The 14,365-nt window shown below is 36.4% G+C and overlaps 1 protein-coding gene across 1 annotated transcript in view; it reads right to left on the bottom strand.

The window, feature by feature from the left end:
* The window catches only part of UBE2K (ubiquitin conjugating enzyme E2 K), a 44,201-nt gene that overhangs the window by 16,512 nt on the left and 13,324 nt on the right, over positions 1-14,365 (bottom strand). Inside the window, exons 2-4 of the mRNA XM_075499958.1 lie at positions 8,974-9,067; positions 3,575-3,633; positions 899-981 (exon numbers count right to left, since the gene is read on the bottom strand). Coding sequence (XP_075356073.1) covers positions 899-981; positions 3,575-3,633; positions 8,974-9,067 — 236 coding nt within the window. The remainder of the gene's footprint in view (positions 1-898; positions 982-3,574; positions 3,634-8,973; positions 9,068-14,365) is intronic.

The following is a 14,365-nucleotide window of genomic DNA, read 5'->3' as shown; positions in this document are numbered from 1 at the left end:
ACAGATTAGATATTGATATCATCTGCTGGGGAATTACACTCCTATTCTTTTAGGGTAGACGTAGAGGAAAATAACAAAGATTAATTCCATCTGTGTTAGATATTATGTCTATCATACAATTGGTGCATACGATCTTCAAACCACATGAAATGTACCACTTGGAAAAACAAATTAACAATGAGTTCAGCTGCTACAGTTTGGACACTTACAGGTCTATTCCACAGGTTTTGGCTATTAAAACTTTTTCAGTAACATTAAGTAATCAAAAGTCAGCAACTGACCAGCAACTAAAAGGCAAACGGTTTACAGAGGTGCAAAACATAAATATTATCAGTGATAACTGTGAGACAGAATCAGTATGGTCAGTCTCTTCCTCTCCCTTTCCTACTGCTGACCTGTTACCTTTTAGACTCCCAGACTCACTTCATACATTGTTTTAGCTCTATCAGAACTGATTTTTATTTGGAAGTAGAAGTCAAGAATCAGAATGAAGATAAGCACTTGGGTTTTTTCTGCTTACACCTCAGGAGGCTGAAAGGACAGAATTCAGGATGCAATAGGTAGCATTTGTTAATGGAAAAGAACTAAATAAATTAAAAAATTAACTCCTACAAAAACACCCAAAGCATCAACAACAATGAAATGTTCACCCTAACCCTAGCGTACAAATTTTTGGAAAAGCTCTCTATGCATATAATATCTACTTAGTACTTTCCAAAATTACCACCCAATCATTTCATTTGCATCTTTTCAATTCAAAATACTATACAGAAATATTGTAAGCTTTAAGGACATCTCAAATTACAAATGCAAAGTGAAAAGCAACATGAGCTGTTGCCTCCTATCCAGGGCACTGGTATATTTGATTTGGCATATTTAAATCCATATGGAATCTTACCACTGATCTTTCAGAATATCCAAACAAATGGCTCCAGTGACTGAGCTAATATTAGGATGCCATATTTTGGTGATAAACCGCACCTAGAAGACAAGACAATTTTTAAAAACAAAAATGGTTATTAAATGCAGTATATTAAGTAAACATTTTAAATGCACCATTTCTAATAATATTATTTAAAAAATACTAATTTAGGAAATATCAGGCTAAAACCCAGAATTAAGACGTGATAACACTTACTTCAGGAGGCTTCAAGTTTGCAAGGCAATTTGTTAGACAGAGCCTTCCTTTACTCAAAAACAGACTACCGCCCATTTGAGGACACCAAACTCATCCCTAACTGCTTTCCCATACACTGTCATGTGTCCACATCCCTGCATCACACAAAGCCATTTAGAAATATCTGCCAGCAGTACCAGCATTTTGACACAAGCAGATGGTCAAATACAGACTTAAAACTTCCAACATTGTAAATGCTAGAAAGTCCACTTTTAATAAAGTGAAACAAGTCCCTGAACTCTTAATGTAAGCATTGGATCTCACTGTTCAGCTAACCTGTTAGTAGCTACAGAAGTATTATACAAGTTTCCTTGGTGGATGCTACTACTTCCACAACCATCCTGTCTCATTACCTGTATGCAGAAAGCTATTCAACAAACCAAAACCCAACTAGATTACAATTATTTTTCTTTGCTGTTGAAAGGATTTAGTCCCAACATTCATTCATTGATCATGTCCATATTTTTTACACTAAAATAAAGTGTATCATGCTCACAAAGCATGAATAAAATCAGTTTGGTTTGGTTTTTTTTAAAGACACTGAGAAAGTTAAAAGAAAATGCTGCTTTTAAAAGTCTCAAAACCCAAAGCTGTCCTCTGAAAGAAATATATACATACCTTTAGAAATTTCTCCTTCGTTTTCTTCAAACCCCTTATTTCAGGTTGCACTAACTGTCTTCTAGTGACTTTGACCTGTCTCTCTGTTTCTCACCTCTACCTCGTGACCCCAAACTCCTGACAAACGTTTTATGTCTAGTGCAGATCTTTCTACTTTTGCCCCTGATTTGCCACTGATTTGCAAGCAAATCAGTGCAGAGAACATGTTATTTGTCAGGCACTAGAGCAAAAGACTGTACATACAGGGCTCTAATAAAATCAGTGCAATCATGGTGTATAAATAGGCTAGACCATAACAGTACCGCTTTCCAGGACAGAATATAAGAGATCATGTCAGCTGGGCCACTTATTAACTAGCTCAACTCTCTAAATCACTTTGAAAATGTAAAAAGCCATGTAAATACTAGGTAATTTCTCCCAGTGAATGATGGCTAACAATGGCTGTCAAAGCACATACTGAACAAGATAAAGAAATCATTCAGATCAAAGGCAGGGCTAGACACAAGCAAAAAGGCCTCTAGTTCAAGACTACAGACTCCAGAATAAGTACTACTATGCTACAGTGCACTGAGCTTCTAACAGCTGTCTATAAGCTTTGGAAATGGAAACCACCAAGCCCTACAGCAGCAATTAAATCATGGTCCATAGACCCGTCTTTCAGCATCTATGACCTGTTTCAGCTCTCCTTATTTTCACTCCCGCCAGAACACATGCAGATCAAAGAACTGAAACCAACAGACATTTCATTAAGACCTTCTGTGTCTTTCACTCCAGCCTCAAGGAAGTCATTCAAAGGACAAGAGCCAAGGAGCTACAAGCTACTGGCACCTCTTCCTTCCTCCTCTTCCCCAGTTCCTTCCCAGTATTACATACCAGGGTGAAAATAATCAGGATGTAGGACACGTTCTTACTTCAAAGAGATCTTTCAGACAAACAGAAAGCCAATCAAGAAGCTGAGTCAGACAACTCAGTAGTCTGCTGATTCATCAGAAGCCACTGAAGAAGGGTCAAAATCAGGGCACAGGAATATACAGTTGCAGCTGCACATGGCTGGGGAGAACACTATTGAGATTGATCCATTTAGGAGGAAAGTGGAATCAGAAATTTAAAGTGCTAGAAAGATACAGTAAAGTTGAAAGGGCAATAAGTTGTGAAAAAAATGTATGAGTGACTTTACCACAGCCATTTCTCTTGTGCACATGGATGAGAGACATTTTATGCATTCCTTCAATAGAGTTGCAGTACGACCACTATATTTCTCTATTGGTTCTTCAAGTCACACAACTGTACAACTCACTATTTAATTGTTACTAGGAACTTGGCAGGTTAGACCCAAGACTCTACTAAATATAACTTACAGAGCCCAAGAAATTAAAAAAAAAAAATAAATCAATAATTATCTATTACAGCATTTCTTCAATGATACTGAGGGGGAGGGAAGATAGTTTTACTTGTTGTAGAGAGCATGGCTATCTGAAAACTGTATTTATCTTGCCAAAAAGAAATTCCATGAGGGTCAATAATAAGGCACAAGCTCCTCCCCAGAATTTGCCAGTTTGTACTTTAAGGAATAATCAGTGTGTACTTCTGATTGAATACAGCTACACAGCCTGCATTTTTTCTACCTAAAGATGACAGCTTCAATGCCTGTCTAGAGGATAATACAAAAAAAAGGAAGATGGGTACTACAAAGAGACTACACACACGCGCAAATAAATAAGAATACTCAAAACCAACTTGTTAGCCAAATTATTTTATCAAAAAAAGTGTTTACAGTACCTTAGGAGGATTAAATGGATATGTTTCTGGAATTTTTATCTCTAGTTGATACCTCCCACCTGCAAAAGACAAGAACAAGTTAGAAATTAAAACAAAAGAACATTACTCAAGCTTAGTCTTTCATGACAATAAAGCTTACGTTTCTAAATGGACAGGTTTTCAAGTAACTCAAATGTACTCAGAAGTATTAGGTAGAAGATACTTCTAAATTTCATACATTTTATAAATAAATGCATATAAAGTCAATCTACTGAAGTCATATTTGCTTATGCAAATCAGAATCTGTATTTCTTAGGTATATTTAATATGTACATTCTCCTATAGTTTGTTTCCAACATTATAATTTCTATGCTTTACTTTAGTAAAATATACCAAAATATGAACCAAATATCCCCCAAACAGATGAAACAATAGGCCACAGGAACGTTCAGGCTGAACATGGGACATTACATTATTTTGAATCTTTTCTGATACCTCATGCCAATAAATTTTCTTCAAATTACACAATTGAAATTAACTGTATTTCAGTTGAAACTTTCTGGAACTCAAGAACGTTCAACTAAGTCATTTAAGAAAAGCTCCCACACTTTGGGGGAAAAAAAAAATAATAAAGGAGGGTCCAATGTTACTTCCACTACGTTCTACATTACTGTCTGAAGTAGTTACTTCTATTCCAATTCTGCAAACACTTTGACACACTAGTACTATTAATATAGTTTGCAGGATTACAGCATGCAATAAAGGATAGTATGAGCTTGGCAGACAGAACCACCTTCTACCACCCTTTTCTAAACATTTCTCATTTTTCTCTCCCTGTTATAGTATTGCTACCTATGTCTATTTCAATTATAGTTTTGTTAAAATTCAAGTTTACTATCAATACAAACGTCTTCTGGAGCAATCTCAAACTATCTCTGCCTGCCCACCGAAGATCATTTGCCAGGCAGCAGTTTAATGGCAAAAAGAAGTTATAACAAAACATATACACCAATTTAGACATTTAGTTTTTAAAGAAACTGAAAACATTTCTCATCACTTGCAATTTTTTTCCTCATCCCACCGCTGTTCTTTCAGAAAGAAACTTCTTCCCTCCCTCAATATACTTTGTTACAATTTCTTTGAATTAAAGTTCAAGTATCTGCAATCGATTTCCTTTGGGATTTGAACAGTGATTTACTCTGTTGCAAATCACTCTATACAAAACCAGCTCTCAAGTAGTCTCAATACAGGCAGCAAGATTCACATGCAGGAAAAAGAAACCTCAAAGGAATAGTCTGAACAGTTATAGTCTACAGCACCTTTTTATCAGTGCCAAAATGCACCTTAGCAGCTACTAACACCTCTCACGTTTAAAATGTAATTCAGTCTAATGCAGTACACCTGAAACTGGTTAATATCAGTTTGGTATGTTACACTACTTTCTACAGCTGGCTTTTCTCACTTAATACTACAGTAACTTGAGAAGACTTAACAGAAAATACAATAGAAGAAAGGCCAAGAAACATTAACTATTATAATTTTGGATTTAAGTTGATCGCTTGTCTGCTTACAGGACAGCACAGGCGAAATATTTTTGGAGACATGTACATCAACAACAGACCTTCAGTTAAGTTGGCTTTTCCTTTTGTCTGAATTGAAGCGTAATTCAGCAGCAATTTTTCCTAAGAAACAGAACAATTACACTGTTCCTGGACTCAAAATTCATCAGTCCCTGTAAGATTTTACTGTCACACCATTTTGTAAGGTAATATAAAACCTATCCTTAGGTATTACCATTTCTTCTGCTTACCATTAAAACTTGCCTTTAAAAGACAGACTATTACAGCCTTCTGCATAACAGGCTATTCAGCCACCAATTTTTTTCCACCTGGAATGTACAAGTCCAAAAGATTTTAAAACTGCAGGGACTAATGAGTTGGTAATATTATTTATACGGTACTGTTGTCGTGCACTGAAGTTTACAGTTAAAAAAAATACAGGCTTGAAGACTTAAACTGAACAAGTGTGGATATTAATTTCCTTAATACTACATTTAAAATGCAAGTGACTAACGTACTAACTCCTGCATGCCAATATTTCTGTGGAATTTTTTTAAAGAGGATTATGCATATGCATGGCTTTTTCATAGCTATTTAATACTTGAGATCAAATTAAACAGTAATGGCAGATTATTCCTTCTGTACTCCTACTGGAGCATGTGTCTCACAACAGAGCTAGGGCAAGTTTTAACTATTTTCCTTGAAGAAATACCTATTATAAATTTTGCAGTTACCGTGGCTCACATGCAAACTTGGCTTGAAATTAATACCATGGTTACACAGGGTTTAAAAAAAAAAAAAAAAAAAAAAAAACAACAAAAAACCAACCTATCTATTGAAAAGCTCTTGAATCAAGTAAAACCCAGCAGCCATTAATCTAGACTTCAAAGGTCCTCTCTCCAAACATACATGTTTTGACGTGGGATGCAAACATGTTTCAATTGAAGTTGTCTCTTGCAATAGTCTGATAATTGATCAATATGAGTTGACACTACTGACAGAAAAATAAAAGCTGTAAAATTTGTCAACAATAGATGGCATTCTTCCTCTCAGTCATTAACCAATGTTCTGAAATCACCTATAAAAGAATGTTGCAACAGCAGTTTGTTTTCAGATACCTCACCAACTGTGGTCAACAATAAATTATTACTGTTCTTTCACTTCACAATGGTCCTAGAATTCCCTCCTGTATCATGGAATGGTCTGACCTGAACTACTGCCTTAATTAGCTTTTCTTCATAAAGCACTTCTTGCCATGTCATTGTTCAGACTATAGATGACAGGACATCAGTCAGTAATTACGCAGTGTGCCTCACTGCATTAGTCATAAAATGTAAGCTACACACACTGGCAAACCCTTCATAATTACATAAGGGAATAAATACATAAAACTATGTTACAGAAATATTAATGTTCCAAAGTAAATTACTCAAGTATCAGGAAACACCAGAAATGGGGCTGCCGGTAACTTTCATTTTGCTCCTTGGTGCATATGCCTTCTAGATTAAAGTAAGGATACAAACACATTACTTTTCCATGAGATCCCTGCCATAATCAGAATACATAATAGTTTGAGCCCTCCAAATGGGATATTTACTATATCCTCATCATTAAATGTACTCATGTGTATGTAAGTATGCATTTCACATCAAATTCCACACTAAACACATATTGCTGATTTTAATTAGCAGGATATACTGAGTATGTGAATACACAGTGCTCAGCTTTTGAAATTTTGGTCTAGCTGAACTATCCAGCATCACACAGAACCCACTTCTGCAGACAGACATTCAAATATTTTTTTACCCTCTTAATGAACTGCTATACAGTTTTTAAGTTTTGTGACACATGAATACATCTTTTATTTCAAATAACTCAACACATTCTCCAAAAAAGGTCCATTTTATAAGCCAAGGTAATGCTGACCTGGAGGGAAAAAAGTGGCAAGCTGTGACAAACCAACTCACCTGAGGAGGATTAATTCTGAATGGAAAACAACACCAAACCCCCCCAAAACATCACCATTCAGATGTTTCCTAGTATCCAATTACTTAATTTTGCAACATCTTAACATCTGTATATAAGACATGGATTTACAAGACCAACTACACTTGCAAAAGAACTATTACGCTAAACAGAATGATCCACTTCCAAACAGGTTACCAGCACAACTACGTATTTCAGGTCCACAGCACAGTTCTCCTTTTAAATTGAATGCACATGTTATAACCAGAAGAATTACCTTCTTTCCAGACATTATCTTCTGTTAACTAACCACTAGTGGCTGATGAGATGAGGATAGAGACATATAGGGGAAGGGAGAGAGGGGGGGAAACGGCCATTATTTGCTAGACAGACAGCAGAGGAACTCTGGGACTCAGGTTCTGGAGGGGAGCATCCTTACTATTACAGATGCTTCTACTTTTCTACTCTCTCCCTTCCAGGCTCATTTCCTTTCTCCTCAGCTTCTGACACCTTCCACCCCTGCCCAATATTCTCCAATGTCAACGTCTGTTAGGCTGTTTCCTCATCCTTTATCTGCCCTGGGCCCCAGCAGGGAGTGTGTGTGTCGGGGCGGGCACTGGGGAGACTCTCCCTGCTCTCAAGTCCAATGCTGCTGCACCAGCAACTCCTAGCCCGGAGCAGCAATCACAAGGGTTGTCCTCCTTAGTGAAGATGCAACAACCAGATTTTCATCAGTAGCCACTAATGCGTTTGAGTGCATATACACCTATACCTACACAACAATTTTCAGATATTTTCCCCACTTGATGAGAATTTATTTTTCAAAATAATGACAAATGGCACATGTCTGGTCTCTGGACAATACTCAAGTCCAATTCTTAGCTCCAAGGCACAGAGCAACTAGAGCAACTGAAAACTTGGAAAATTGTTTTAATTTCTAACAAAACAATTTATTTTCCTGTAACATTCTTTGAGACTTTTTTTTTTTACTGGAAGTTCAAATTCAAATCAAAGTAGATACCTGGCATGGAATATTTAAATAAAACACCATTTAAAAGTAACCAAAAATTAAAAAAAAAAAAAAAAAAAACCACCACAATATCCTCATTTATCATCAAGGAACTTTAATAGATGTGTCTGCCAGCTCCATATGTATTATACACAAACAGAAAGTTTACAAGCACCAGCACTATTGAGTAATTTGGTATTTCTGATGAAGTATGCTATATTAGCTTCTGTTAAAGCTTCTATATGTAATGAGTTATCTTGCTTTTTCCAGCCTGAAGAGATGCATGATTACTGATACCAACTTTAATAAACAAGAAAGTAAATAGGTGTAATTTTTGAAGAGACCTATAGACATGAAGTTCTACTACTGAGTCCCCCACTCCAGTATAAATTAAAGTATTGGGACCCATGGATGCCCAAGATTAATCCCAAATTTAACTTGCAATGGCATCTCTCCTTGAGGTAGAAAAATGCAACATGTTTTTGAATGATCACCACATTAGATCACAGAAATACATGTACAGTTACATTAGATTCTGAAGCTCAGCTTCTTGATGCTTCATGGCTAAGGAGCTTAAACTGTCAAGACTGTTTGTCAAGACAAACTAAAAGTCAGAATTATACCAATCCCACTGCACAGCTTATACCTGTAAATTAACCTTTCATATGGCATAGTCTATCCTACTGTAGAACAGATCTGTCTTCAGGCAACACAAAAGTTGAATTGAAATATTTTTCAAGTTTAAAGTTTGTGGTTTTTTAAAAAAATCAGACTATTTTAAAATACATAGCTCTACGTTTTTATGCTGTAAATTAATTTTACAATCAAAGCATCAAGACACATTAATTGAAGTGTACAATTATTGCATACACAAAAACATTACTTGCCTTCATATGGTGTGTCCGGAGGTCCCGCTATTTCTCCTCTTAATTCTGTAAAATTCTCATCTACAAGATCTACTTTAATTTGATTTTTGCTCGTCTTAAAAATAAACAGAGAAACAAAGAATCATAAGTAAGCATTTGACATACAGATTTCACCAAAATATGGTATTTTAAGTTTTCAGAATAGTAGTTAAAAAAAAAAAATATAGTAAGCTAAAGTGAATAGCTATCTTCCAGTTGGAATTTTACTTCATTAAAAACAGACTATTTGTGAAGCATTAGAAATCTCAATAATACAGTTTATACTATCACTAAAATAAGCAAAGCAACCCAGCAATATAAAATCTAAAGTTATATTTTTAAGTTGATTACATTTTTAAAAGACCGTGATCTTTCAAATCAGCTATTAATTCTACATATCTTAAACTATAAAATTAAACTGACCAAGTTACACATTGGTTTTTTTCCTGTTTAGACCAATTTAGTTAATAAGACATGAATGTCACTTTCACTGGAATACAGAAAGACTTCCCCAAATGGAGCGCTCACTATTTTTAAACAATACAATGATCTAAACAGAATCCTGTAGTCTTGCTTAAGATCATGTTTATCTTTAATATTTAGGCGTAAGGTACAATTTATTTATACACTTGAATTTCATTGTCACCTCCTCAACATTTTCACACCCCATATCAACTTGCCTACAAAATAAAAACACTGTATTTTGATACTGAAAAAAACATATGTTTTCCAGAAACTGATTCTCAGAAGTGTTTAGCCAGAGCTACTCCTTCCATTGAATTTGTTTTCCAAGTCGAGAGAGCAGTGAAATTCATACGCATCTTCCAGCCAGTAACTTTTTGGGGTGGATGCAAAGCAGAATCTCCTTTTAGAAAGACATACCATGAAGTTTTTAGAGGTAAGTAATTACAGGTTTGTCCATTCTGCTACTTCTGTATATAGCACGCTCACCAACTGCAATACAGATTTCCTGAATCCTATGGTTTTTTTTTTTCCCCAAGAACTCGTATCATCTTCCCAGATCCTTTAAAACTGTTCCAACTAGTTCTATGCCAAAAAGCCCTGTGCAGCTGTGCTTCTCTTCTCCCTCAGAGTAAACCTGGTTGCTGACAGCTATAAGAGTTAAGTCAGATAAAGCTGATGGTTGCCATCAACTGGTTTCTTAGATCTACCAACGGTGTGAACCATTAAGGATGAAGAATTCACTGAACAACAGCTGGGTGATTACCTCTATTTCTTTCTGGTAAATGTTCTGTAGATTCAGTTCCCCCCACCAAAGAGGGTGCTCTTCTGACCAGAGATGCTCACAGGCATAAAGAAAAATCAAAGTTTAAGTAAAAGTTTCACCATGTAAAAGACCCTAATTAAAAGTTTCACTAAATTAATCCAATGGCGATTTGGGAGCTTTTCAGATCTATAGTTACATACATTTGTCTTTAAAACTTGGGTAAAAACTCTTCAACCCACACAAATGAGGCAGCACCTGCAACTGCATAGTTGAGGCCAAGTACTGCACTTCAAAAGACAAAGATTCAACCATGCTACAAATTAAGAACGCACCTTGGACCTCCAAAATCAAAAGCCAGTTAAATACTAAATGTAATGGTTCTGTTTTACTAGTTTGTGTCTATAAACTACCTTTTTGTTTTAAGCTCAGCATCAGATCTTGCATTGTCTTTCATGACCTTAGCTAAGACATTGGAGAAAGGAAGCTTATTAAAAGAACCAATAAAATTACGTTTTTAAACATATTTTAGATTTATTTTCTTTCCTGCTACTGTTCATGTAAGTTGCTGGACCAGAGAGCAACTGAAACAGTTTTCTTTCAAAGCTTTGTCTCCATAATACTGAGCAGCAGCAGGACAGACTGTCCCAGTGAGACAGCCCTCCCCAACAGCCAGGCACTGTGAGAAACTCCCTCTCTGAATCCAAACTCAATCATAGGCAACACACTGAAACAACAACAACTTGAAAGCTTTCCAACCCTCCCTTTAAGTTTTTTGCTCTTGCTCTTCCAACTGGCAGCTCATTCCACCACCTCACAATTGTTAAAAGCCTTGTAAACTACAATTTAGGTGAAGTTATATTCTATTTACCCCACCTGTGACAGCATTGTTTCCCAGCTTCAACAAGTTTCTTTGTAACTCTAGTATCTATTCCCCTCGCAAAATATATGGTATTTATACCGATTTCCCTTTTCGGCCTTAATTTTGCTCTTAACAAGCTGAAATTTTAATCTCGCCATACTGATTTTTTCTAAATTTCTCCACTCTACGTCCCATGATCACCTAACTAGCCCTACATAAAAGAATTTAGCTGAAGTCTCAGAATCAGTGCCACAAACGCTCTGTTGCGCTCACTGAAAATACATCACAACCAGCATAACCTAAGATCAATTTTGCCTTCTTCCGTGGCAGCACGACACAAGGCTCAGAGCAAGTGACAGAGTCCCAGTAAGGCTTCCTGTGGAAGTTTTTGTCCTCTTCAGTGACTGCACCGTGCTTTCTCAGAAGTACTGCCCCTGTGCATTACCTCTTAGTTCAAGAAGCAGCACATTGCTTTAAATAACCAATACCGTTAACGAGCCACCAACACTACCTGCTCAGGCAATGCAGTCAGTCATTCTAAAGTCTATTCAGGTTCTCCTGCTCTCCCTCTGTCAACTAGTAAGTTGTCAACTTCACCTGATAAGCTCCAAGTTGACAGCAGTTTCCAAGTAAACCCGTAACTTTCCATCTTGAGGACTGAAGCAATAGTAAAAGGGACGAATTTCAATAATACAATCAATGGTTAACCCATGCTACAGCTTGCTTAATTTTTTACTTAGCATTTCACTTTTCTTCAGTGCCCTACACACTGTTGTAGCAGCCTGGATATTCACCTTCATATTCAATGTCAATTAGTACCACACTAATTTTTCACAACAAATCCTTCCTGACTCCATAAATTTGGTAAAAACCAAACAAAAACCCTATTGCTAAGCTCAGTTTCTCTCAAGAGTGAGCGATCCTGGTTCTCCCATTTGAGATGACTGCTTTTATTACTACAGCTGTAGCTATCTCCATACCCTTATTTCCTTTGTACAGAACCTTGAGGAAAAATGGCAGGCCATATTACACTGTTTCAGTGTAAGGATTAATTTAATTTCAGGTTCATGCTTGAATTCTACCATGCCCTCCATATAACAAATGCTTTTTTTTTATTTACATAGCTGAAGAACCTTTTTCATGCTATTCTGATAGCCTTTTCAAGGTGCAACTCAGCTTGACCTTGCCAATTCTTGCTTCTTCCTTCATCCCTGGAGCAATAACTAATATTTAACTGTACTGGAGTGATTGTTCATCCAATTAAATCTGGAGTGTTTCCCTACAATATCTCCCCTTAATGAGGATCACATAGGATAAAATTACTTAATTTTAGCAGCTCTAACAGAATAAATTCCTGGCCTCCACTGTAATCTAAGCTGTCTCTAAAATGCTACCAACAGCAGAGTTCTCCAAAAGCATGTCTCTGACACCAATGATCTTAGCACAGAATTTATGAATCGACTTGTGATCTCACAACACAAGTTGATTTTCCAGAAGCAGTTCTACAAAGACCTCATTATGCTTCCATACCAAGTCCAAAATAGCATCACCTCCTGTTGATTCAGCAACAATCTGGTGACTAAATCACTGGGCTAGCAATCCCTGAAATATGAGCCATGCCATCACTAGCAGCATTTATTTCCATAATCTCAACAAAGTTAAATTCTGTAACAATAAAATTCCCACTAGCATTTCTCACCAACGTGAAAACACTCCACTGAAACCAAAATCCTTTTCTAGGAATCTAAAAGTCCAACACTACACCAGCAGAACTTCCCATCATCACACCTGAAAATGATTTTGATCAAGACTGACAAGAAAAAAGAGAAAGGAGTGTTAATGCAACATATTACACAACACACGATGCCATTCCCCCATCTTTTTTTCTTCATATTCTAGTCAGATTATGCATAGCCTTTTTTTCTTTATAAATGCATCCCCTGCTTCACACTAGGGCTCAGTCAAAAGATTTGTTGTCTTTTAGACCATCCCAACTGCTGAGACTCTTTATGCATTGCTATAGTCATGCTTACCCAATTTTATTCTGCCTTGTGGAGATTAAACCCAAGCATAGAAATTAAATTAAAAGCATGAGGCAGAAAAGTCGGGGAAGATTCATATAAGGCACTTTGATCCATTACAAAAGCCTTATCTCTAAAAAGAAACCCAAAGGAATCAATCCTTCATGAAGAGTCATTCTGTGAGCATCTCCCAAAGATTGGGCAATCAATCACATTTATCACAGTAGCTATTTATCAATAATATTTTGACTTGTCTTTGCCTGCTTCCTCTTTTAAAAAAAAAAACAACAACCAGAATTATACTGTCTAGTTTTGTATGCGAGTATCTTCCTTGTATAGAAGATACAATCCACTCCAGCAGAAACTTTGAAGAGTAAGTTCTGCCATTGTGAAGACTTTATCACAAGTCTTCCTCACTTCTAAAATCCTTTTAGAGAACAGCTCTGGACCTTGTAAATATTACTCTCAGCAGACAACAAGCTCTTCTGTTCTTTTATTCACCATAGTCTTCAGGCCCTAACAAGGAGTCCCTCGTTAGAGGGGCCTGCCTTCTTTCTGCAGTTAATCCACCCTTTCTCCTGAGCCTCCCATGCCATCTCCTCCTGTCTTCTCCAATCTGCCTTTAAAAAACTCTTTTATTTATGTGTTATTCATGGCCTACTATCCTCTTCATTAGTCCAGTACCTCCACTCTTAAAAATCAAAGTTTTCCATCACAGAAGATTAAAAGCAAAAAGAGAGCCAAGACAAAACTGTAACATATCAACATCACAGTAGCATGTTAAGAGAAGGTGATAAAAATTGCACTGTTCTTCTAAACATTCCTTTCCCACATAGAAAATACTATTTACTACATTTACAAAAAAAAAAAAAAAATTCCAAGTTAGATCTTGAGATAAGTCTACTTCCTGAAGACTGAAGGTAGATGACATGATTTTTTTTTTTAAGAAGTAGGAATTACAAGAGCATCAGAATTTTTTATGCTTTCCAAAAAGCCTCCAAATTCTACACTTATTTTGATAAGTAGGCTATCAGAAAAAAAGTTAATCTCAAGTAATCAGCATAAAAATGCCTATTATCAGAGCTGGCAATGTATGCATAGATACTGGGAGTTTTACAAAAAATGCAGGAATAAGATGTTTTTAAGGTTGGGTTTTTTTTGGTTACATGGCCAGCAGTTTTTGCCATCTATGTTGAACCCTCTCAAGAGGAAGGAAAAAAAAAAAAAACAAACAAAAAAACCCAACCCAACCCTCCCAAAATCCCT

The sequence above is a fragment of the Mycteria americana genome, chromosome 4, assembly GCF_035582795.1.
Source record: "Mycteria americana isolate JAX WOST 10 ecotype Jacksonville Zoo and Gardens chromosome 4, USCA_MyAme_1.0, whole genome shotgun sequence".
Classification (NCBI taxonomy): domain Eukaryota; kingdom Metazoa; phylum Chordata; class Aves; order Ciconiiformes; family Ciconiidae; genus Mycteria; species Mycteria americana.
This window is presented reverse-complemented; position numbering and strand designations above follow the sequence as displayed.